The sequence below is a fragment of the Phodopus roborovskii genome, unplaced genomic scaffold, assembly GCF_943737965.1.
Source record: "Phodopus roborovskii unplaced genomic scaffold, PHOROB, whole genome shotgun sequence".
In the NCBI taxonomy this organism is placed as follows: Eukaryota; Metazoa; Chordata; class Mammalia; order Rodentia; family Cricetidae; genus Phodopus; species Phodopus roborovskii.
Window position 1 is genome coordinate 31,234,682 of NW_026126480.1, and position 25,970 is coordinate 31,260,651.

The 25,970-nt window shown below is 42.9% G+C and overlaps 1 protein-coding gene across 2 annotated transcripts in view; it reads left to right on the plus strand.

The window, feature by feature from the left end:
* The window catches only part of Prkcb (protein kinase C beta), a 324,620-nt gene that overhangs the window by 131,730 nt on the left and 166,920 nt on the right, over positions 1–25,970 (plus strand). For both annotated transcript variants that reach the window (XR_007835021.1, XM_051192859.1), the window contains exon 3: positions 3,658–3,740. Coding sequence is in view for 1 of the 2 variants with exons in the window: in XM_051192859.1 (XP_051048816.1) it covers positions 3,658–3,740 (83 nt within the window). In the remaining variant the exon portion in view is untranslated. The remainder of the gene's footprint in view (positions 1–3,657; positions 3,741–25,970) is intronic.

Consider the following 25,970-nt stretch of genomic DNA (forward strand, 5'->3'; position numbering starts at 1 on the left):
GAAATTTCTAGATGCAGAAATACGATAAAGAGGGGGACGGGCCATGTGTGTGAGAAAGGAGAAAAGAAAAATATGATTACTCGGAATAACACAATTTTCTAGCTAGGATTCTGAAGGCAACTAGAAACCTAAATCAATGATTATGAGTTTTTAAAAGGCTACAAAACCTGCACACTGGGATTGCATTACTCTCCTACATGTAAACAACCAGCAGTAGGAAAACACAACAAAAATGTGCATTAAAACAGGGGTCCCTCAAATGTTCCACTTTAAGAACTGCATAGGGACAGCATGAAGAAAATTAAAGGCTCTCTGGGAGATGTGAAACATGATTTAAAAACAAACAAACAAACAAAGAACAAGGAAGCAATCAATTCCTGGAGGAGTGATTTGTTCTAAAAGTTTCAATTATCTTGAATTTTAATTTTGAAAATGTAAGGTCAGTTTAATAAAAGTCCCAATTATTTTGTTTTATTTTATTTTTGGAAGATGGAGATTAACTTACTGTGGTTTCAATACAATTCTCATTGGTATTTTAAAAACCTTGATAAACTGCTTTTGAAGTTCACTTGGAAGTATAAACCCACAGCAGTAGCTAAGAAAATGTGGATAATAAGGATAATGGAGGAAGGCTCTCCATGCTGGGGTTCAACATGTTATGAAGCTGTTGCAAACACACCCTCATTGCCATACTTCATGACAGATCAGGGGGCGAAGCTGAAGGCCTGGAGATCAGTGTATATGATTATTGGAAACTTAATAATCTTGGCATTGGCAGACCACGCAGGAGGACAGAATTATTCAATCAAGGCTGCTGGGACAGCTGGGTACCTATGGCAGGTTTAGATTCCCAGTGCTCACTAGATTGCAAAAGAAAATACAGAGGGCTTAAAGAGCTTAAAGAAGAAATGACATCAAATGCAGGGTTTAAAACATCCTCACGTGCAAAGTTTGGGGGAACGGAGAGTCTCCAATTGGTTGTTTGTCCAACTCAGAATGCGTTCTTTACACTAGTTTTCCTTACACTGTTTTGAATGCTGTACATGGTATTTTTTATCTTATTTTCTCCTTACTTGTTCTTTTCTTGTTATTGTTAATATCTGTAGTGTTTGGGTGTTACAAACCCTCTACCAATGAGTGGCATCCCCTGTCTTAATTATTAAACAAATGTGTTGTTATGGTGTGTGTGTGTGTGTGTGTGTGTGTGTGTGTGTGTGTGTGTACCACAGCATTTGTGTAAAGGTCAGAGGACAAATTTTAGGATTCAGTTCTTTCCTACTGTGGGTTACTGGGAGTAAGCTGAAGTTGTCAGGCCTATGCCTCAGGTGCTTGTACTGCTGAGCCATCTCACCAGCCGTCCCCCATCTTAATTGTTAACACACTTGAATTACCCTTCTATGCAGTTCATCAACATCTTGCACACTCTCCTGGGGAACACAGGCTGCGGCACAATCAGGGCTGCAGTCTCTCCCATCCTGGAGTTTTGTAACTTAGCTTCTCTCTGTTGGTTTCTATCTCCGTCTTAAATTTTTATTTTATGGGAAAATCAAGCATATATAAAAGAAGACAGATTTCCATTAAATCCTCTCATGTCTCTGAGGAAGGTTTAATGATGAGTCATAATGATCAAGTTTCTTTCTTTCTTCTTTTTCAATCTATTGCCCTTCTGAGCACACCAAATTACTTTGAGTTGAGTTATTTTATCCATAAAGCTTTTAAGATGTAGTCCTCAAAGATAAGGATGCAACTAAAATAACCACCATGCCACTACCATAGCAAAGATATTTGTTCCCTAATATCAATAAGAATAATTGCCTAGTATCATAAAAACCAGGTGAACAGATCCGTTTTCCTGATTATCCCAGTGGAATTTTAATATTGCTTGCTTGTTCAAATTAGGATTCAAATGACATATGCATAATGCCTTTAGTAAAGATGTTTCTTTCTATTTCTCCTCTTATTTTCTCCCTGTCTTTTTCTTCTCTTGTTTCTTATTTGTTGTAGACTCTATATTGGTTTTTTGTGTAGCTGCCCGTGTTCTGAGGACTTGGACAAGAGGGGTAGGGACTGCCTACCAGTAACACCATCTAACACCTTCCTGGCATTTGTATTTTCTATGAATTTGTAGTAGAAATTTTAAGCCTCTCCTTGGATAAGCGTTCACAGACACTGCATTTTCAGTAGCTAGTGATGACAGGCCCATACAATCACATCTCTAGGAGTAGCTTGAAATTGTCTGCACTGTGTGTTGAATGTGTGCTTTACAAAAGCTCTGGTTTGGCCCTAATGCAGTCCATCCTCCAGGAGCCTACGAGTCTAAAGGATGTAGAAGATTTGAGAAACAAAACTGAAAAAATGTCCATTTTATGACGTATCTACTCACTGACTGTCCCTTCCTCAAACCACTATATTGCTGAGATAGTGAAGCCATACCACAGATGCACTGAGCTCACGTGATTTCAAATGTATGTTTATACGTTTTTGGTTGCAAATTACAAGCAGCATTGAAGCCTCATTGTCCTCCCTCTTCCACCTTTACACCCCTCCTCCTCCTTTCCCATCCTGTTCCTTCCACCCTCCCCTCTGCTTTCCATCACCTTCTGGTCCTTTCTCCTCCTCTTCATCTTTTTTCTTATTGCCTCCCTCCCCGACTTTCTCCTTTCCTCCCTTTCATCTTCCTCCTTCCTTCCCTTGCTGCCCCCTCCTCCTCCCCATCCTAGAGTTTCCCACATGCTAGGCAGGCACTCCACTCTGAGCTCCACCCCCAGCCTGTAGCCCGTTCTTCTACTCCTACACTGACCTGACACTGATCTAGTGAGAGGAGCACGCCTCTGCCATTCTTGCTCACTGTTCCTCCACACCCTTCCTGTTCTAATCATCTCTCCAGGTAGGAGTCTAATGCTTAAAGACACATGTTTCTTATGCATTATGGACCTAAGCATCAGCCAACTACTTCATCTGGTACTTGTTCTAAAAAACAACATCTTATTTCCAAACCAAGGGAAGACCAGGAACTCTAAGCGATCTTTAAGGAGCTGTAACTTAGGGTATATGTGATTCTCACCACCCTAGTTAAATTGATTTTTCATGTATATACAAGTATGTGTGTTGTGTGTATATGTGTATGCACACACGTATGTGTATGAGTGCAAGTGGGGGCAGTACAGATGCGTGCATCTGTGTGTGCATGTGCATGCGTGCATGTGCGTGCTGAGACTCAAAGTTGACATATGATGTGTTCCTCAGCTTCTCTATACTTTCTTTATTGAGACAGAGCCTCTCTCAGTTTGGAGCTAACCAGTCCCAGCTAGTCAGCTAGATAGCTGACAATGGGGATCTCCATCTCTGCCTCTTGAGGGTGGCTAGGATTACAGGGGGCCACCTTGCATGCCCAGTGGGGTCTGGGGATCAGACATTAATCTTCACAATTATGCTCCAAGGACTTTACCCACTGAGCTGTCTCCCAAGCCCCTCACTTAACTTAGACATCTAATGCCTATGCAGAACGTCACATCAGGGTACCAACGGAGGACAGGAAGTAGAAGCTGATGTTATTTTGCATGATGTCTTCACATGGAACAACCTAATGGCTTCTTCCTCCCCCTTTTCCCCTGTTCCCCACCCTTCCTTTTCCCATCCCTGTTTTCTCTTTTGCAGTTTGCTGCTTTGTTGTGCACAAGCGCTGCCATGAATTTGTCACGTTCTCCTGCCCTGGTGCAGACAAGGGCCCAGCCTCTGATGTGAGTACCCAGTAGCAGCCAACCCTTCTTGGTGTGCAGTTACTTTGCTTTCAGTGAGGGGAAGTAGAGAGGGGTGTGGATGGGCAGGATAATGGGTAGGTATCTACTATGATCTTGGTAAGTGACTGCCTTGGCACTGGGACCTGGAGCTCAGTGGGAGTGGCTTGCTCATTAGTGCTCCTGTTAGAAGACAGCTTTTCAAAAAATTTCTACTCTTTGTCTTAATGTCAAGGTCCATGGATCAGAAGAATGGGTTGAGCCTGCTACTATTCATCACAAAGTACTAACTGGGTGTGGTAGAACACACTGTCACCCCATGCCCAGAAAGCTGAGGGTTGTGAGTTATAGGTCAGCCTGGATTACACTGTGGAATCCTGTTTCAAAAAAGCAAAACAAACAAATAACCAAAGTACTACTACTGCTAATGGGACAGGAAATGCTTGTAGGTAAAACAGATGAGTATTCTTCATTTAATCATTATATATTTTAGTATGTGCTGAGAAAACATATTTAGTAACCATGCCTTACTCCTGGTTTGATATAAAAATTCCCATCTAAGAACAGTTATTTAGTTTAAATAAAGTTGACTTAAAGACAATTTTAAGTCACTGACATGAGTGATGTGAAGATAGGGCTGAGTGTTTTGATGTAAGTTTGTCTGAAGTTTGGGATATTTGTTGGTTCTCCGCACAACAACCATTCTCAGCCCTGACTTCCTTTTTTCCTTTGGCCAGAGGCCACCACTAGTACTAGATGGTGAAAATGCCTGATACCTGCCTTTTTTAGGCTGTCTGGTCACTGACAAACTTATATAGCCTGAGGGGCATGGGGGAGGGCTTCTAGGGAAAGTGCTTTTCTCATAAGAGAAATACATCCCTCATCACTTCTTTTGCCTCTTGGGCTGTGTGTGTATGTGTGTGTGTGTGTGTGTGTGTGTGTGTGTGTGTGTGTGTATGTGTGTGTGTGTGTGATGCTTAGAGTTGTGGCAGGCTTTTGGAGCTAATGAAAGAGATATCCTGAGCATGGTGCCTCAGAAGGGCTGAAGAAACTGGCATCATCGATGATGCTAATAGATGGAGTCACTTCCGGGTTTCCTCACCCTGCAGCTGGATAGGTGAGATAAGAAGTTTGCTGTCTGCAGCATGCAGCCCAATTGCCTGAATTACCAGGTCTTTTCTCTATGCCATCTCCCATTGCCCAGGAGCCAGCTAGCTCGTGTACTTTGTTTTTGCTTTGTTTGTCTTAGAATTTTTCTAATTTGTCTTTGTCTCTCACATCAGTCTCGTGTCCCACTTAGAATCGATGGCTAACTGGACTGATTGTGGTGACATATATGTACTTAGTCCAGCATTCAGGAAGCAGAGGCAAGCAGATCTGCATTTGAGGCCAGCCTGGTGTCCAGAGCAAGTTCCAGGACAGCCTGGGCTACACAGAGAAACCCTGTATGAAAACAAAACAGCCAAAACCAAAGCAAAAACAAAGAAAAAACCAAAACCAACCAAACAAACAAAAACAAAATAGAAAACAAAACAAAACAAAAAAACAAAAAACACCTTAAATTTTGAACAGGGCAGTGATGGCACATGCCTTAAGCTCAGCATTTGGGAGTCAGAGGCAAGTGGATCTCTGAGTTTGAGGTCAGCCTGGTCTACAGAGTCAGTAGGTCTGTACTACAGATCAGTCAGGGCTACATAGAAAAGCCTTGTCTTGAAAAACAAAACAAAACAAAAATAATTGGTGACTGATCTCAGCGTGCCCCATATAAGAAGGGGCTGCCTTCTGCCACTGAATTTCTTTGACTTCTATTATTCTTCTGCCAGTGATCATCCATTTACCATTCAGGAGAAGGGTATAGTAGGGATTCAGGTGACTTCTGTTGCCATAACAACAGTAACAGTCTAGTTTAGCATCTGTGTTGCTGATACATATGGCTTTGGAAATGTGATGCTTGAGGTTGAGAACTCCAAGGAATGGGAACCATCCAAAGTTCTTTCAGGTCTGAGACAGAACATGGTTTATATAAGATTTTTTGAAAGGGAAAATTTTTGGCTTCTAATATCAAAAAGTCCAAAGGTAGATGAATTAAACTGTTTCAGTGAAATCCTTGGGCATCTCCTTCTTCACTTCTTGAATCAGCATTCCTCAATTTGTTTCATTTGTAGGAAGATTTTCCTCCTGTGAGAACAGGATGGCAATGGCATCTTCCCTTTTCCCTTTCATCAGCACAGTGACTCCAGCAAACAGAAGGATGGGCTATACTAATGTGCAAGCCCTGATCATGTGTTGTGATGATCTGAATGTTTTGTCTCTCCTCAAATTCATGTTTAAATTCTAACCCCCAAGCGATGGTATCAGAGGCAAGACATTTAGGAAGTGATCTGGTCAAGAATGGGGAGCCTTCGTGTATAGATGACATCCATGCCTTTAGAAAAGACCCAAGAGATATCTCATACCCTCCACCATATGAGGTACACAAAGTGTCTTAGAGTTTCTATTGCTATGAAGAGACACCATGACAATGGCAGCTCTTGTAAAGGAAAATATTGAATTGGGGGGCTTACATTTTCAGTGGTTCAGTCCATTATTATCATGGTGTGACATGGAGGTGTGCAGGCAGACAAGGTGCTGGAGAAGTAGCTGAGTGTCCTACATCTTGCCTTGCAGGTAACAGGCAGTGAACTGAACACTGGGCAGTATCTCAAGTGTATATGAGAACTCAAAGCCCATCTCCATAGTGACACACTTCCTCCAACAAGACCATACCTCCTAATAGTGCCACTTCCTTTAGAAGTCATTTTCTTTCAAACCATCTTACCGAGACAATAGCAATGTAAACAGAAATGGGCTATTACCAGATACTTGGTCTACCATTCCCTTGATCTTGGACTTCTTGGCTTCAAAAACCATGAGAAATAGTTTTATGACTTTTAGGAATTTTTTTAAAAGTTTGGTAGCCCAAACAGACTCAAGCAGAAGTTTTGTGCCAAGAATGGGTCTAGATGAATACAAATTCAGGAGTGAGTTTTCCAAAGTGATTCTGGAATTGAGGCAAGGTTCTCAAGATGGCTGTAAGGATTCTCAGGATCAGCAATAGTGTATGCTATTTACCTGATAGCCAGGATCCTGTCACCAAGTGGTGGCAATTAGAGTGGTGCCTTTCACAATTACTCCTAGAGACATCAAAAAACATGTGGGTTCCTCCCTCCAAGGCACTGTCTTCTGATAGCCTCGAAACTTTGTCTCTACTGGAGAAGAGAGACCAGAGGAACATTAATAGTTCTACTTTAAGCTTCTTATTTCTGTGACAGGAGTAATAAAACTTGCTGGATTAAAGATGGGGGTCTCTCTTAATAGGGGGGGAGGAAAAGTGTGTCCAGAACACAGGGCTTCTCTTGGGGCACTACCATGACCTGTTGTTAAGGTCTACAGAAAACTCTAGTAACCCAGACAGGATTACACCCTTTAGGATGAAGGTTTAGATTACTCTATCAGGCAAAGAACCACCATAAACTGAGGTATTTGACTGACAACAAAAGGGAACACACAATGAGTAGAAGAGAGTTACAAGCAAACACCACCTATAACCTTGCAACCAGTTATGGAAATGAAGACTGTCATTATCATGTGTGTTTTGTTATGAATACATTTTGTGTGTGTATGTACCTGTATTAAACAAGTACCTGTTTTCTTTCTCCTCTTGGTCTTTTGTGGTGGAAGATTGAATATATTAACTTCATGTCAGTGTTTCAGTTGTTAATTTCACATTTCAATATTTAAATACAGAGTATCAAGAGAAGAGTAATCAGCACTCAGAGGACTTACCTCATTCCCAAGGGAATGTATTCGTGGTTAATTCAGATCTAATGGCATTGTTAAGCGAAATTATGACTTCATTGTTTTTTATTCTAAAATTAAGTATAATTCAAAGAGGCAAATACCAAATTCAGAAAGGATGGACTTACAATGGTTGATTTTGTAAGTATCAGCTTGCATGGATTAAGGGATGCCCCAAGAGCTAGTAAACCAATTTCTAGGTGGGTCTTTGAGGGGTTTCCAGAAGAGCTTAGTGTTCAAGTCAGTAGACCTGGTAAGGAACATTGCCCTCCTCTGTGTGGGTGGGTGGCAATCATTCTGTTGAAGATCCAGGTAGAAGAAAAAGGCAGGCAAAAGGTGAATTAATTCTGTGTTTGAACTAGGGCATCTATATTTCTTATGCCTTTCAGTATCAACACTCTCTGGTCCAAGATCTTCAGGTTTGGTCCAGGATGAATGCCATGGCTTTTCTGCTTCTCTGGTCTTTGGACTTGGCTTTGGTGGAAATGTACTACCGAGCCTCTTAATTTTCCAATTTTCAGATGACATATTATGGGATTTCTCAGCCTCCATCATCATGGAAGCTGATTCATATGACCAATCTATATATCTATGGCTATATCTCTCCACTGGGTTCTATCTCTCTAATAAATGTACCTATTTCCAGAGATGAGAGTTTTTGTGTTAATTCCATGGCTAATGAGTAGGGATAGATGACCTCTTAGATAAATCCTAGATAAAACTGTAGACTAAAGAACAATCCATAAATTCAGCCCTTTAGATATAAACCTGTGTAACCTTGGGGTAGTTATTTTAAATCTCTTAAATTCTTCAGCTGAAAAATTGATAAAATGGTGGCCCCTACCTTAAAGCATTGTTATGAATTTCAAATGAATAATTATGTATGAAAACTCCTAAAACAGTGTTTTGTAAGGCTTTATATAGATGATGATGATGATAATGTTGGTAATGATGATAATGATGATGATAACAATTACGACAATGATGACAACAATGACTATTTCAGTATATGTGGGTGGGTAGTAAGAACAGACCAAGCAAATCTAGGAAATGAACAGACTTTTTGTTGACCATCTGGCAGCCTTTCCCAGGAGTGTGAAGGCTTCATAGGCAGCATAAGGAGCAACCCTTCTCTGTATGAATGGGGGAATCCAGCCATTCCTTGCTATAGGCATGGGGAGAGTAGAGAGTGCTCCCACAGTCTCCATGCATAGGATTTGGCAGCCTACCTGCAATGACTGTCTCTCTCTCTGGATGCTATTCCAAGAAGGTCTGTTGGCAGCAAGAATGATGAATTGGTCCAGACTCCTGAACTGGCTTGACTCGGTTCATTGACCTTTTTTTCTACCTTTGGTTGGAGACATGATTAAAGACCTGGACACACCTGCTTGTCCACCTGGACAGGCTGTCTTTGGCTGCTTCTGGTGCTCATGCAGGTCTAGAAGGGTGCCCTCCCCTCCTCTTTGACCTTGAAGGACCAAGTATACAGCAAGCTTATGAATCAGAAATCATGTTTTTGTCTAGAGAAAAAAATGTTCAAGGCTCCATTCTATGTTGTCTGCTATTCCAAGCACCACCTAAGGTGTGATAGATTCTAGACATCATTACAAGTTTACACTTGTGTGACATTGCTCTATAGGTGGGGTCACTGTGATCTACTGAGTCAATCACTGTCCCAGAGAACCTAGTTACTGATACAACCATTCAATGGCAATGAGACTAGCCAATATACACAGCACTCACTGCTGGAAGGCCTCAAAATATGGCAAAGTTTGTAAATGATTGTTTGTTTATTTATTTTTGATTTTTCTCTGTGTCGCCCTTGCTGTCTTAGAACTTGTTCTGTTGATCAAGCTGCCCTTGAATTCACAGAGATCCATCTGCCTCTGCTTCCAAAGTGCTGAGATTGGCTTGATCACAGTCTTTCTCCTCCCCAAATTCCTCCCAGGTCCTCCCTACCTCCTTACCCACTCAACTTCATATTTCTCTCTCTCAAAAACAAAAATCAAAACAAACAAACTGAAAAGAACAAAATTTTGTTTCCTTCTTGTTCTTGGTCTCTTCAGATTGAAAACTGTCATTCTTCTTTCTGGGACATCTTAGAGTCAATTCTCTGGAGCTGCCATAGCATCACTTGGTTCTATGGTAGTTTCAGAGTTCCATGAACACCAAGAACATTTAAAGCCTGTTTGTTGTGTTTGCTAGTGTCCTACTAAATGAAGGTCATCTCATGCTCAAGTCCAGATTCAACAAACACATTGACTGTGTCATTAATCTGCTTAATGTCCTCTACACTCAGGGGCCTATTGTAGGCTAGAACTCTGGAGGCCATTGCACTGGAATTTTTAGAAGATCTGCAGGTTTTGTTGTGATACAAAGACATGTAGCTGACTTCACTGAATGAATGTAGCCCACTCCTTCCCCGCTACAGGTCCCCAGCTGATTTAGGCCTTGCTGGCTACAAACAAGTCATGTGACAGTCCATGGCTTATGGGGGTGGTAGCCAAGATTATATACTTGGGAGCCATACATATCTGAATTTGGGGCCTGACTCTACCCAGATTCTCACTTTGGAAATTTGGACATGTCATGTTACTTTCCTGTGCCTTAATTTCTTTACATAAAACAGGGCATTAGTACCAACCAACCACATGGGCTATAGGGATACTTTTTAAATGTATTGCAAATGGAAAAGGACTAGCAAAGACAAAATGATTAACAGCAAAAGCATGACAAAGCCCTTTCTTAAAAGTGCTTCACACAGTGCACAGTGGGGGAATCTTTGATATAGAGTTCAAGGGTCTACCTCCCTCCCTACTCTGAGTATACTGAGAATCCTCCACAGTCCCTGGTCCAGATAATATCATCATGATATAATTACCTTTCCATTCCCATCTTCATTATTTTATATAAAATCTCAGATTCTGTGATTCAATGCTGGGAACTCAGCCTTTGCAGCCAGGAAGCAGTGGTGTCATATTTCTACTCTATCACTTATTGCTCCTGTGACCTTGTTAAAATAATTCAATTTCTATAACATTTAGTTCATATCTTTAAAATAGGGAGGATAATACCTAAATCTTAGGGTATAGGTGTCATGAGTATTCAATGAGAAACCTGCTTGGATCACACCTGAGATAGTATCTGGCTCAGAGCAGCACTCAGTAAATGGTTTTAAAATTATTATTAATATCTAGAGGTGTCTCTACTGCTCAGAAATGAATGCAGGCCACCCTGTGACCTGCCAAAGAATAATGGCTAATAAAAATAGCACGAAGTATTGAACAGGGGGGCTGGGCCAGGCAGTTCAGAAGTGGAAAAGCACTCCCTACGTGGTTTGTCAATATTTTATAGTCTTAGAAGTAGTTTGTGATTTGAAAATGATGAAACCTAACCCTTTTGCCCTAAGGATGACAATTCTAGGAATTCTTTCTAAGGGGTTATTTAAGGATAGGTGCATCTATTTAGCTAGAATGACATTCATTGCATCAGTATTTATAGCGATTGAAATTTGGAAGTGACTCAAGTAACTACTGATGAATGCTTATGTAAGAGAAATCTATCTCATCCTCATAATGGAATCCTGGGCAGCGATTATGTATCAGTGTCTGGGATGACAGAGCCGGTGTAGATCTTGGCTGATCTATTTCTTATGCAAGTACATATGCCTTCCAGAATGAATCAAAATGCATGCTTGAAATTTATACATTATTATATGTAAATTATATCTTAATAAGAGCCATGCTGATTAAATGTTAAGAATGCTGTCATTAATTACTTCTTTTAAAAAGCAGATCATTAACTTTAGAAATATGTGAAGCATCAAAAACATGAAATTATTATATTTTTATAGTATTTAAAATAATATTACAAGCCGGGCATGGTGGTGCACGCCTTTAATCCCAGCACTCAGGAGGTAGAGGTAGGTGGATTTCTGTGAGTTTGAGGTCTACAAAACAAGTTCCAGGACAGCTAGGGCTATTACACAGAGAAACCCTGTCTAAAAAAATTTTTATATACATATATATGTATATATGACACAGTATTTTAAATATGCACTATTTAATATTAGACATGTAATGTTTAATATGTACTATGCAATATTCTATACCCATGAAAACCAGAGGCCACATTTCCTAAACATTGGTGGTGACTGTTAACTCTGCTCACTGAGGTGGGCATAGTGACACATGCCTGTGATCTCATCACTCAGGAGACTGAGGCAGGAGGATGGTGAGCTTGAGACCAACATGGGCTACATGAGACCCTATCTCAAAAAATATCTGCCTACTTTCCTATTCCAGTTTCTAGGTGTAGAAATCTGAAGGTCACTTAGGGATGCTCTGAAGCTGGCTCCTCCCATTTTGGTGGGGATGATGCTATTTCACCTCCAGCATAAACTCAGGTTCCCAGTTGGATTCAGTCAAGACTGAGTATCAGTAGAAGCTTGGGTGTAGCAGAAGTACTTTAAAAGAGGCTTCTAGAAACTCCTGGGAGCCTGCTTAATTCCCATGAATGAGCATCTTCTGGTGTTCCTGATTATAATCTGATCAACCATATGTCATGACCTCAATTCACATGTGGCCCAACAAAGGGAGAGGAAGTCTTGACTTTGCTACATTTGATCCCATCCATTACAGTGTGAGTGGCAGTAGGGAAAATGTGAGAATGTCCAGCTTCTTCAGCTCAAGAAAGCAACCTAAAAGCTGCTGCTCTCCTCTGAAAGCCTGAATCGCTCTGCTTTATGTAACACCGAGTGGGGGCATCTGCCACTCACTTCCAGCAAGGACGCAACAGCTAGGTCTGAGACATCGCCTCTTGGTACCACCATCACCTGGTACCAAGAACACCAGAACAGCCATGTGAGTTTCTCAATAGGGGCCACACAGTTTAAACAGTACAGTGTCTTCTTCCCTTTCTCTCCCTCCTTTCTCATTTATCTATTACTTATCAACATCAGAAAGTACACCATCTTGCTAAAAATCACATCCTATTTATGTAACACTGCAGTCTATGGTGTTTGTATTCACAGCCAAAATACTCAGTAACCACGTTGTGCATTACCAAATGCCAAAAAGATGTCTCAGAGGCGTGGTGGGGGAGGTGTTGGAGGATTGTCCTATCTAGGTCAAATATCCAAAAGGCTGCCATATATACAAGCTTTTTAGTAACTCTCAAGGGCAGAAATTAGATCTGAGGATCAGCTGTGTAGGATAAAGAGGAAGCTCAAACTAGTGAACCGGTTTCTATATAGTGATTATCAATCCCCATCCCAGCGGAATGACTGACTGGGTATGTATGCTCTGCGGACTATAGTTATGGTGGTTACACATTTCTATTTGTGGATCTAAGAAGCCCCACTCTGAGAACAAAGGTAATAGAGGGAATCTGAGGCTGTTACTCTTCTTCCAGGAAAGAACTAATTAACTGGCCCACAGCTTGATTTGTATGTCATCTAGCTGATGTCTCATGGTTTTCTATAAATTATAAGAAAGTTATGGACATGGTGGAGGGAAGTTAGATTCTTTCTCCCCACAAGTTCTAAATGAATCCATTTTCCTTTATAGATTTCTGTTCCCTTATTTCTTTGGGAATCTAGGGAAACTGAGGTAATGGGCTGTGGCCCTAAACTTCTGTGGCAGTCCTATCATTAGTTAGTCCTATCATTAGTTAGTGATGCTGGGTTTTATCCAGTTGAAAGAAACTGCTTTTAGTTATCGAAGTGAGAAGAGTTCACGGACCAGGAGCTAGGGCACTTCTGATAGTTCAAAGAAAACTTGACTGGCTGTGTCAGCTCCATCTGAGCGTGACTCTTGTGTCATTTTGGTTCTAAACTCCACAAGGAGCAAGTCCTAAATTCAAACTCCACAAGGAGTGAGGGTGTTTAGCTAAGATGGTGTTCCTGAACCAATCAGGCTGGGCTTTGAAGGTTCTCAAAGGTAAAGGACAAACAGAAGCAAGGTGTTGAGCAGAGCAAAATACCATGAGCCCACTCCAGTTTTTGATTACTGGGCCGGAGAGTTGGCTCAGTGCTGAACAGTACCTCCTGCTCTGACAGAGGACCCAGGTTCAGTTCCCAGCACCCACACCAGGGCAGTCATGACCACCTGTAAGTCCAACTCCAAGGTATCTGATACTCTCTTCTGGCTTTTTTTTTCTCTGGATGGACACATATACTAATGTGAATGTATAAGCACATGTGCGTGCACAACCCCCCCCCCATACACACCTTTTTAAATGCTGCTTTTAGAAATTACATCCAGTGCCCAGGATCACCTGGGTGGTCTGTTAAAAAGCCTGAGAACTGTGTTTTAAAAATATTCTCAAGGAATTCTGATGGATAGATAGGTATTATAAGCAATATATACAGTGTTTCTGAGGCCGGAGTATTTTGGTTTGAATTCCAGGTTTGCCTCTAACATGAGCTAGCTGCATAACCTTTCACCTCCATTTCTTATTTTGGAAAATGAGGCAGAGAGATCTGGTCTAGGTGGGGGATAAACTGAGAATACCATGGTGAGAGCTTCCCTCACACCTTGTGTGTTTGTACATATTAAGTACGATTTCCACCAATGTGCCTTTGAAGACTTAGGTGGCGAGTGTGCAGTCTTGACTTGGGCATAACACACATCTATTCTGCTTTCCACAAAAGAGAACCCCAGACTTCTTTCCCATGGCACACTTGGGTGCAAGACCTTATAAAATGAGGATTTGGGGGTGAATGCAGATTCTTTTGACTATCAAGTGAATCCCACACGAGTTTTTTCTGCGGGCCGAGGACTGGCAGCAGCTGTGTAGAATGAGCTCGCCAAGGTCAGAGTGAACTCCTTCTAAACAGCTGCCTGTCCCTCCCTGCCACAAAGACAGTTTCATGCTGTGTGGCAGAAGCAACTCCATAGCACTAGAGGGGCAGAGATGGGAAACCAGCTGTTTTTGCTGCTCTCGTAAAGGAAACCCTAGCTTATGAATGAATGATTTCAGCTTCTCCTGATCAGGGTGGGGTTGAGGTCAGATCAGGACTTGTCTCATAGCCTGATGAAAGCAATTTCCAGAAGCCTCTTGCCTCTGAGGCTCCCAGCCCAGGGAAGAGGGGCAGAAGGAAAAAGGCAGGTGGCTCTGGAGTGAGCACTGGACCCTGCAGTCAGGGCACTATTTCTATCTTTGTCTTTGATCTTGTGTTTTGCCAAGGGCTCTCTCGCCTTAAGTGCTCTAGGATTCTATTATTTTAAAAAATAATAGGGGCTGGGAGATGGCTCAGTGGGTAAGTGTGCTTGCTGAGTCTGAACCATCAGCATCCATATAAAAAGCGGGGCACGCCTATGCACACCCTTAACCCCTGTGCCATTGAGAGGTGCAGTCCCAGTGATCCTCCTGTCTGCACCTCTCAATGCACAGCAAGGCACAGGCAACAGCACAGGCAAGGGTACCCACGCGCACGCACGCGTGCGCACATACACACACACACACACACACCATACACATGCATACACACACACCATACATGTTCACACACACACATACACACACATATACACATACTCACATACACACACACATATACACATACACAGGCACACACATCTACACACACATGATACATACACACACACACACACACACACACACACATACTATCAGAGCCAGAATTCATTGATATAACTCTACCCTAAGCATGTTACACACAATAACTCTTCATTTTTCATTCTATGTTAGGAAGCAGGTTCTCATTGTTATCATCCCGCATTTCACACATGAGGAAACTGAGGGACTCAGGCTTGTTAAGGGATTTATCCAGAGACACACATGACAATGAGCAAGCCTCCACACAAGCATAGGTCATCTGGCCTTATTATCTAGTGTCTTAAACTGCCTGTATCCTTGGGCAAACCTGACTGAAGCAGCAGCCTTTTTCGTGCCAAGATTCGGTGACCCACAGTCTCAGGCCCATTGAGTCCGATACACTTGGCATTTCTCAGTGCTGGACCAACAAGATTCCTTCTCGAAGGAATTTAGAATCTGGACTCAAAGCTGCTGGCTTTAGGCTTGGCTAGTCACACATTTCGGAAAGCTGTTTATTATATGTGAAAAGTAGCAGGCTCGATGACTTTCCACATCAAGAACTTTTCTTTGTAAGCATGAGCCTTTTATGCTTCTGGTCCCTACACCTCCAACCCCATCCATCAAGTTAACCACTACCCAGGCGACAAGCAGTTTGCCTGTTTTCTCCCCAGGCAGCTATTTTATTTTGCAAAGAACATTTCATAGATTGAGCCTCTTACTAAAGCTGAAGCGTACAAGGTATTACTATTGACTGTGGGTCCCCTGTTGCGAAACAGGCCTCTAGAGCTTGTTCAGCTGGCCTGACTGCCACTTTAAGTCTATTGATTAGTAGCTACTCATTTCTCTCTCAGCCTCTGGCAACCACATTTGTTCTCTTTAATGCTATGCATTTGGTTGTCACAGATAATTCATGCAGTATTATTCTTCAGTGATTGGCTTATTTCACCCAGCATCATGTCTTCAAGGTTCACTCACCTATGCTATAGTATATTGCAGAAAATTCCCTTCTCTTTTATGACTGAGGAGGATTTTATTGTATGGACATACCACAGTTTTTTGTTCACTCGTTCACCAAGGGACATCGACGTTTTTCTGTACCTTGACTATTGTGGCTAGTGTTGTAGTGCACATGGAAGTGTTGGCCTCTGCATGATCTTGACTTCAGTTCTTTAACATTTTTTTATTAAATTTTTCATTTTGTTTTATATGTAGACATTTTGCCTGCATGTTTAAATGTGTACCATCTTTGTGGCTGGTGCCCACAGAAGTCAGAAGAGGGCATCAGATTCCCTGGAGGTGGAGTTACAGAAGGTTGTAAACCACCAGGTGGGTGCTGGGAATCAAACCCAGGTCCTCTGTAAGAGTAGCAAGTGCTCTTAACCACTGTACCATCTCTCCAGTGCATTAATTTCAGATATTTTGTATAAATATCCAGAATGAGATTACTGGATCATATTGTTGTCCCATTTCTCTCTCTCTCTCTCTCTCTCTCTCTCTCTCTCTCTCTCTCTCTCTCTGTGTGTGTGTGTGTGTGTGTGTGTGTGTTCATGTGTAAGTAGATTTACACGTGGGAAGTAGAAGACACCTTCGGGTCTCATTCCTCCTCAGGTGCGATCCATCATGCTTTTTTGAGACAAGGTCTCTCCCTGGCCTGGGTCTCCCTGATTGGGCTAGGCTGACTGGTCAGCAGATCATGGCAATCCACCTTTCTGAACCTCCCCAGAACTGGGGTTACAAGTGTGAGCCATTTTGCCTGCTTTTATGTAGGTTCCAGGCATTGAACTTGGATTATGACACTTGGGTGGTAAGCACTCCATGGACTGAGCCCCCTCCCCAGCTCTCCAGGTCATGCCGCTTTTAATGTTTTGTTGAATTCCCTGTGCTTTGCGGGCTACAGGCTTGACTATACATTTCTCCCAAGAAAGTACAGAAGTGACCAACAGGCCTGTAAAATATGCCCAAGTAAAATCAACAGGGCTGTGAAAATGTCACACTGAAATCCACTAATGTGTGTGATAACTTAAAAAATTAAAACTTGCAAAAGATTCAGTGTTGCTGATCACCAGAGAAATGCCAATCAAAACTATACTATGATGTCACTCCATACCCATAAGGACAAAAAAATAAAAGATAAATAATACTTTAAAAACCCAAAGGCTCACAGGTGAGAACATGGAGATTTTGAGTTCTTGAGCAGTGTTGAAATGGTTGGGAGTATGAAATGGTGTAGCCACTTACAGACATGTATCCATGATTGAAATCTACCCAATAGAATTGTACAGCAGATGTGCCATGTGTCTGGTGGCTTTGCTTAAAGCTTTGTGTGTGGCCACCCACATACATGACTTTGTATGCTGTTAATGAGAATGTCCAACTTCAAAGCCAGCAGAGGCTAGTCAGGAAAGCAAAGAAGCCAAGAGTGACGGTAGGAGTGTCCTCCTGGCCCATCACACCAACCTGGAAGCTGTCACTTAACTCTGTTCCTCATTCCAGTCTTTACAGAACCACAATCAAGATTTCCCAGCTTTTCCACTGAAGTCTGAAATTTCCTATATTTAGGTTAAGTGAACAATTTGAGAATTGCCACTATATTGTTTTTGTGTTTGTTTGTTTGTTTTGTTTGTTTGTTTATTGAGATAGTGTTTCTCTGTGTAGCCCTTGCTGTCCTGGAACTCATTCTATAGACAAGGCTGGCCTCAAACTCAGAGATCTTCCTTCACCTGCCTCCCAAGTGCTGGGATTAAAGGGCGTGCCACCACCCCTGGATGTTTCCTGTTTTGCAAGTCAGGGTCTTATGTCGCCCAGGATGCTTCTGAATTTGTTCTTTAGCTAAGGTGGTCTTTAAACTTCAGATCCTCCTTTCTCCACTTCCGGAGTTCTGGGATAACAGGTGTCACCACCACACTCAGTTTATGCAGTGGTAGGGACTGAACCCAGACCTTCATGCCAGCTAGGCCAGCACTCTACCAACTGAGCTGCATGCCTACACTCACTGTGGTGCATTTTTGAAGCACAGCTCTGGGCTGGAATCACCCTTGGACCTCCAGTTTACACTCTGGATGTGTGGGTAGAGACTGTCGGTGGAGGATAATACCTGAGGAAAGAAGAGGAAATGCAAATGTAGTAAAAATGGCCACTTTTGGGTGATGGAGAGATGCCTGTCTTCTCCCATGCTGTTGCTGAGGTTGAATGGTCTGGGCACATCCATTCTGCTGAGGGTGGCACACAGCAAGGTGACACCTACTATAGTGCCAGTGTTGTTGGGAGCATCTTCCCTGAGTCCTGTGAGAGCCACAGGAACATCCCTGGCCACTTGTTTCTTCTGGAGGCTTTAGGGGAATATATATTCCTCACCTGAATATTTAGTAGGTGGTTTCCTTGGCAGGGACAGCATGGGAACCTACTAGAACTCACCTTCCCTTCCTGCATTCAGTCATTTGCCTATTTTCCTAATCAGACCTTTGTCCACACAATTAAAAATTCAGTCACTTCTGCCTGTCTGCCATGTATCTATTGATCTCTCTGTCTATTTTTTTTTTTTTTTTTTTTTTTTTTGGCAGTGCCGGGAATTGAACCCTGAGTTTCAGACATGCTAAGCAATCATTCTACCACTGCCTCCATCCCCACTCTAATTGTGTGTGGGGTACATGTGCATGTATATGCAGATGCACACTCCTATGTATATATGTGGAGGTCAGAAGAGGATGTCAGGTGTCTTCTACAACCCTCTGCCTTGTTCTTCTAAACAGGGTCTCTCATGAACCTGGAGCTAGGCTGGCAGTCCTGGTTGTGGGAAGTTGACATGGCCTGGCCAACAGATAGCTGAGACCACCAGGCCATTAATCACCTCCAATTGCCAGCTTTCTGGATAGAAGAACACTTTTTAAATCTTTCCCATTGGAAAAACAATCATGTGTGCTTAACATTCCTGGTTTTTCTGGAGATCTGTGGCACAAGGACGTTTGTGCTGTGATCCCAACACATAATGTTGGAGGTTACAGGTGCTTGTGGGGCCACATCCAGTGTTTCCCCTTCTTATGCCTGTGTGTGGAGGTGTGTATAGAAGCTCAAGGTTGGTGTTGGGAGTATTTCTCAGTCCTCCCCACCTTACATACTGAGGTAGGTTGCTCACCTGCAGACCAGCCAGATTGCTCTGAGACCCCCTCTTCTCTTCCAAGAGCTGGGAGCACAGACCAGCTGTCATGACCACCCTGAGTTTTCATGGACTCTGGGGATCTGAATTCAGGCCCTCATGCTCACATAGCAGTTACTGTAGCCAACCACTTTTTCAAATTCTAATTTTCTCTCTCTTTTAATTTGCAGTATGGAGAGGAGGGCCAGGCCCAGTGTCCCTATCCTCAATCCCAGACTCTTCATTTCTACATCTCAAAAAAGAGAGAAGGAAAGGAAGAAAGAAAGAAAACAAGAAAAAGAAAGAGAGAGAGAGAGGGAGGGGGAGAGAGAGAAAGAGAGAGAGAGGAAGATAAAAAGAAAGAAAGAAACAAAGAAGGAAGGAAAGAAAGAGAGAGCCCTAAAAAGCTTCATGAGCTTCTGGCCTTTGTTCAGCACCTTTCCCCCAACTCCTAGGCTGAAATAGATTTTCTCCCATTTTTAAACAATACCTTCTGGTACTCTCAGTGGCAGTGTGAGGATAAGGGCACAGTGAAGTGTACAGATTCAAGGGTGTGGTCCTTCGCGGTAAAGAAGAGTGTGCAGTCCAGAACAAGCACTCCTGGGTTCAGGTCTCACTATGCAGTTTTCTCCTGCAGAGCATGGATACTGATAGTCAACCCGTCTCTCGTAGTTGCTGAGCTAGAACAGTGCCTGGCTTAGAACAGCGTGGCCGGAGCTCCCTGTGCAAGTATTCCTGCAACAGCTACAGTTATTACCTTCTCACCTCCACTGACTCTGTAGTTTTGTGCAGGAGAATGGTTCAGGTCTGTGGTTTGATCCCTGTTCTCCAGGACTGGGGTGGCCTGTGGTAGCTCCAGCAGATGAATACAGACATGCCCTCCTAATGGCCCCTGAAGGATGACGGCTTTCAAAAGGAAGTCTGGAGCTCAGTGCCAGCATGCACGGGGCCAGTGCTCCTCACTCAGGGCTCTTGGCTAGGTGGACCTGATGGCTTGGGATCCTGGTTGCTAGGGGTCAGGATTGTGAGGACAGGAACCTGCAAGCTCTGGAGACCCAGGGATCCCGGGGGTGGGTGATGCTTCACTGGCATTTGCCTTAGCAGATCCTCGGCAGTGCCGGGGATTCCTTCATAATTCACAAATTCCCTATAGCATTTCTGCTCTTCTAACATGGAGACCTGGGTGTGCTCAGCACTCTTGTGTCAGCCAGACACCTCCCAGTGTGCCTAGAAGCCACACTCCAGCTTCTTTGTAAGTGGAGTCACCTCGTGTCTGGTATTTGGATGGTTCCCACTCAGTTGGGGCGGGGGTTCAAACCACATCCCTCAGCCAAAATGTGGCATCTGGGGGAAGCTGGGTTGAGAACAGAGGGGATGGGCATGCATGTTTTGTGGCAATGGAAGGTTTATTTATAAAGTGAGATTGTCATCTACTGCAGTGTGACTGTTTCCTGAAACCACTATGCTTTGAACAGTAACAGCACAGAGAGGCCTCCCTGGGAGGGATCAGACACTCTGGAACAGCCTTGACCTGAGGTCAACAGAACTTACAGGGGAAACCCAGCAGCCCCTTTGATCTCCTGAAGGGGGAACTGAGACTGGACCTTAGAAATGAATCACAGTGTCATTTGCATTAAGATAACCTGGGTTGTGTGTATGCTCCATACTGGCCATAACACTGGGCACAGTCAAATTTCATTTCATGAGCCTTCACAGAACTAGAAAGCAATAGCTTTTGCTTATCATACACAACAAACACATGGTGTCCTTTGGGTGCCAGGCACTGTGCTACACCCAGTTAACCCATAGAGTTCTCAGAACTCCATCAAGATTCCACACTGTTACTCTCATTTAAATTTGGTGTGGGGGGGGATGAGGCAATATTTCTCTACATAACCTCACTAGCCTGAGCTTGGTATGTATGTAGTCTAGGTTGGCCTCGAAGTCATGATCTTCCTGCCTCAGGGTACTAGAGTCACAGGTGTGTTCCCATGCCTAACTTTATTGTTTTAGTTTTGAAATTGAGGAAATGGAAGCTTGGAGAAGTTGGGGGACCTGCTGCAGATCACACAGCTGTTAACCCATGAGTCTGGAGTAAATTGCAGCCTGGGCTTGCTGGGTGTGCCACTCGGCTACAGTGCCTGTCTACATGGCCCATTACTTTGTGAAGCAAGCCCAATGCCAGATGGAAAGTCACTGGGCCACTTTCAGGCACTAACTTGACAGAAAGGAGGTAGCATCTCACCCTCTATAACTTGGATGTACACTGGGAGCTGGGCTTTCTAGGAAGTCACTTAAAGGTATGGCTGAATTCATTTGGTTAAGGTGGAGCTTGCTTTGCCTGCTTAGCTTTCCAGAAGAAATATAATCCATGTGTGCTGAGGAGGACTCCCACTCTATCTCATGCACCCTGGGCTCAGTGAACAGTCTAGCTAGCTGAGAACACTCCCTGTACACCCCCAAGTGGACACAACTAGCTTGCCTAGCCTAGAAGGACAGGTGCCCACCAGGAAGAGCCACAGGAACAGCAGCAGTACACCTTTTCCAAGCAAGGTCTGCTGCCTGGTTAGAACAAAAACCTGTGCATAACTCTTGTGCATTTTACCAGCCACTGGTTACAATAGCATGACAAAAACTGAACTTTAAATTCAACAAACTAAATTCAAAAGAGAAAATACATGGAAATAAAAGAGTTTAGCCCTAACTACAAAGAGTTTGGGGAGGTGTACTTTTCTGAAGGAACTCAAAGAAAAGCTCAAATTATTTCCCAATTCATTGTCGTCCCCCACCCTCTCCCAGGTTCTGCATCCCCCATCATGACGCTGTGCTCAGCTGTAGCACTCAGCTCTGCAAGCTCCTTGTCCTCAGTCCTGACTGACTCTCTTATTTGTGAGTTGTGGAGAGCCTGGTTTGGATGCTCTTGGCGCCACTGAGCTGACACTGTAGTTGCGGGCTTGCTAGAAGGAGCCCTAAGTAGGGCAGTCTGGAGGGCTGCTGCATATGTGTGCGGAGTATCATGTCTCTTTACAGCTAATCAACGTTTTACAATTTAAGGAAATAAAAAAGATAGCCCAGGAATGCTGGGGAGGGGTGGGTGGTTAAGTATTTTGAGATGCTGAGATGTCACAAACCTATCATATATTAAAATAGCATGTTTGAAGGTAGGAATAGAGAGATCACTGGAGCATAAGAGAAGTTTAAAAGTGAACAAAAGATCCATAAGAAATTATCACAAGATAAAAGAGACATTTCAAACTAGCAGGGAGAAAGATGCATTCCATGTGTGTATTATTATAACTAGATAAACATTAAGAAAGGAATGCCTTTTCTCAGAGCTCATATTAAGATGAACTCCAAGGAAAATCATAATCTTAGAGTAAAAGATGGAAAATGTGTAGGGACCAGAAGGAAATATTGGGGAGGAATTTCTAATTATGACAGTAGGATAGAACTCAGAAAGAGAAAGGAAAATCTGTGCTTTATTACACGTGTACACATATGAATACATACACACATACACCACACATACAATATACATGCATACCACATGTGTACATTTACACATACACACATACATAAGCACACACAGATACAAATATATATACACACATAAACATATACACATACTCCTCCCCACATGATCTACATACTGACTAGAGACCATCAACTGGATTAAAAGGCAAATGGAGAACTAGGAAAATGCTATATTGTGAATGAATAATTAATATCCTTAATTAATACATGGGAAGATTTGTTACAAATAATTAGAAATAAATGAGCTTGAATATAAAATGGGAAAATGAGAGCTGGGGATATAGCTCAGTGGAGAGAGCACTTGCCTAGTGAGAGCAAGACCCTAGATCCATCTCTGTACCATGAAAAGGGGAGGGGTGAAGAATAATGAAAGAAAATTAACAGTAGCAGTGGATACTAATTAAATGCATATTTCCACCAGTTGTGGTTAGGCAGTTCCCATGAAATGCCTCAGCAGACTCTCTTGTTTCCCTAGGAATTAGGTTTTATTATTTTGTAAACCATTTCCGGGTAAGAAAATGACAACCTGAAAGGATTGAATACTTTGCCTGGAGTGAAAAAGCTAACTGCCAGAAGCGGGACTGGAGTTTGGAAGTGGCTATCCATTAGCTCCTGACACTGACTTTGACCACATATGTGCTGGGACCCAGGAAGTCATCTGTAAAGTTCTACCAGGTTTCTACAGTGCATGTTCATCCTTGAAATTGAACAATTACTTACCAGGAAGAGGGCAGGGACTAGAGCTATTTGGCAAACCACCAGTCACCTCACCCACAGTCTTTTACACCCTTTTTCAGTTTTACTTATTGTCTTCTGCAAGAACAGAATGCTAGCTCTTCTTCCAAACACAGCGCCCCTCTCTCCCTGTGACGTGTGGGTGGAATTACAGCTTCCGACTTTTCCTCACATCAGCTGCACAGCAGTCTCTGTAAGGTTTCCGTGCTCTTCTGTCTTCTGGAAACCATTAGCCCTCTGTTTAAGTTGGAGGCATGCAGGTGTTGGTGTATGTCAGGGTGAAGCAATACCTGAAATATTCTAATTTATTTGAAAACTGTAGAAAGACAGATGTTGAGAAATCCACGTCATTCTTTCCTCAGGAGTGAATACTTACTAGATTTTCTTGTGTGTGCAATTCCAAAGTTTTATACTGGCATGAATAACTACGAATGTCACTCCTCTTCTTCTGATGTCTAGGATGGCTTTATATTCCCTAGATAGCCCAGTGTGTTGGTTACTTATATGTAAACTTGACACAGCTAGGGTCATCTTGACTCTAGGGCCCTGTTGTAGTGTCCCCTGGTGGGGTGTGTCCTGCTGGGGTGTGCCTTGATGCTTTTATCACCTCTGTGCTTGGCGTTGGCTTCTTCGAAGCTGCACCTTTGACTGAAACCAGCAGAACACAGCTCCTGTGCTCAAAGCTACAAGGCTACTGTTTCAGACTGGGAAAGGCTTTTTGTTAGGTTTGCACTTAGAGGTTCAATGTTTTATTTATCTTACTTTTTTATAGTCTCTTATCTGTGTTTTTTCCTCTTTGGCTGCCTGGGTCAGGAGTGAAAGGAAACGATGTACAGCTGCTTGAGACATGCCTGCCATTTGTTCCTGGAGACTTCATGTCTTTTAAAAATGACTCAATGACTTTTACTAGGGTTGTGTATAGGTGGTTTGAAGATTATTTAAAGGACATGAGCACCTTGCCAGTGGCTATAACTCTGAGGAAAATGGCTCCTGTTCCCCCATCAATCATCCACTGTATGTAAATCCCCAGGGAGGGATGGGGCAGTCTCCCTTTGTGAGGACAGGCCCACTCCTGTGCATGGTGAGGTAACCTGTGAGTTCTGAGATGGATCAGCAGCTAGCAGCACTTGGTGACAAGTTCTGTGACTTGATTCATCACTGGAGGAAAAGACTGCCCCTAAAGATACACACACACACACACACACACACACACACACACACACTTTATGTATAAATGATCCATAAAACTATGGAGAGGACTAGGGGTGTAGCTTAATTGGTAGAATGCTTGCCTAACATGCATGATGATACTCTGGGCTCCATCTTCAGCATCACATAAACCAGGTGTGTTAGTTCACACCTGTAATCCCAGCACTTGGGAAATGAACTCATCTTTGACTAAATGGTAAGTTTGAGGCCAGCCTAGGCTCTATAAACCCTGTCTCAAAAAGAAAAGAGACCCTAACAAAGTGAATTATTATTCACAATTGGCCTAATGGGCTTTCTTGTGCCCTGTCTGGCTCTAATTCATCTGGCACAACCCTCTACAGGTCATTTTCTTAAAACACATGCACATGGCCTCAGGGTGTGGTGGCTGACAGTGATGACTACAGCCACACCACTGCCATGGTAACACATTCACCTCTTGCTCTGTGTCAACCATTAGCAAAACACATTGCTCATGGAGGCTGGGAAGTCCTGGGCAAACCACTTTATCAGTTAGTTCCCCAGTTTCTTCTACTCTTCCCCAGTTTCTTCAACTCTAAAATGGGGGAAACAAATAGCACTTATCTCTAGTGATGAGGGTCAAACAAATCAGTATGTGATAAATCCTGAGAGTACTCAGTGGCACATGTCATGCTCAATAAATACTCTCAATGACTAAACATTTATTGAACACCTTGTACATGTCAAGTATAATACATGCCTTGGGGATATGGTAGGGGTTGTGAGAAATTCCCCTATGTTGCTTGCAGTTAAGCGTGGGTGAAATTCAAATTTAAACATGCAATTACAATTCAGAGATTGAAACACTATGTTGTAGAGATTTGGGAGGGCAGGGCAGAATGTGACTTCTGTGAAAGTGGACATTCTGTCTTTGCTCACAGCTGACTCCCAAATGGCCAGGGGCAATCTTATCTGTGGTAGCTGAATGAATAAAGTGATATTTCTGCATTATCTGAAAGATGAAGTATTAAGGAGTTGAAATTGGGGACTGAGGGGAGAAAGCAAAGCATTGTCATGTGAACCCCATCTTTGCAAGGGGCCACCTAGCTGACTTAGAAATCACTGTGGGACAAAGTGCTTCCTGTTTATATGAGGACTGAGTTTGATCCTCAGTGAAAGCTGAGCCTAGCAGGGTTTGCCTACAGTCTCGTTGCTGGGGAGTGTGGGGATGCATGGGGAGGTCCTTGGACTTGCTGGCCAGCTACTCT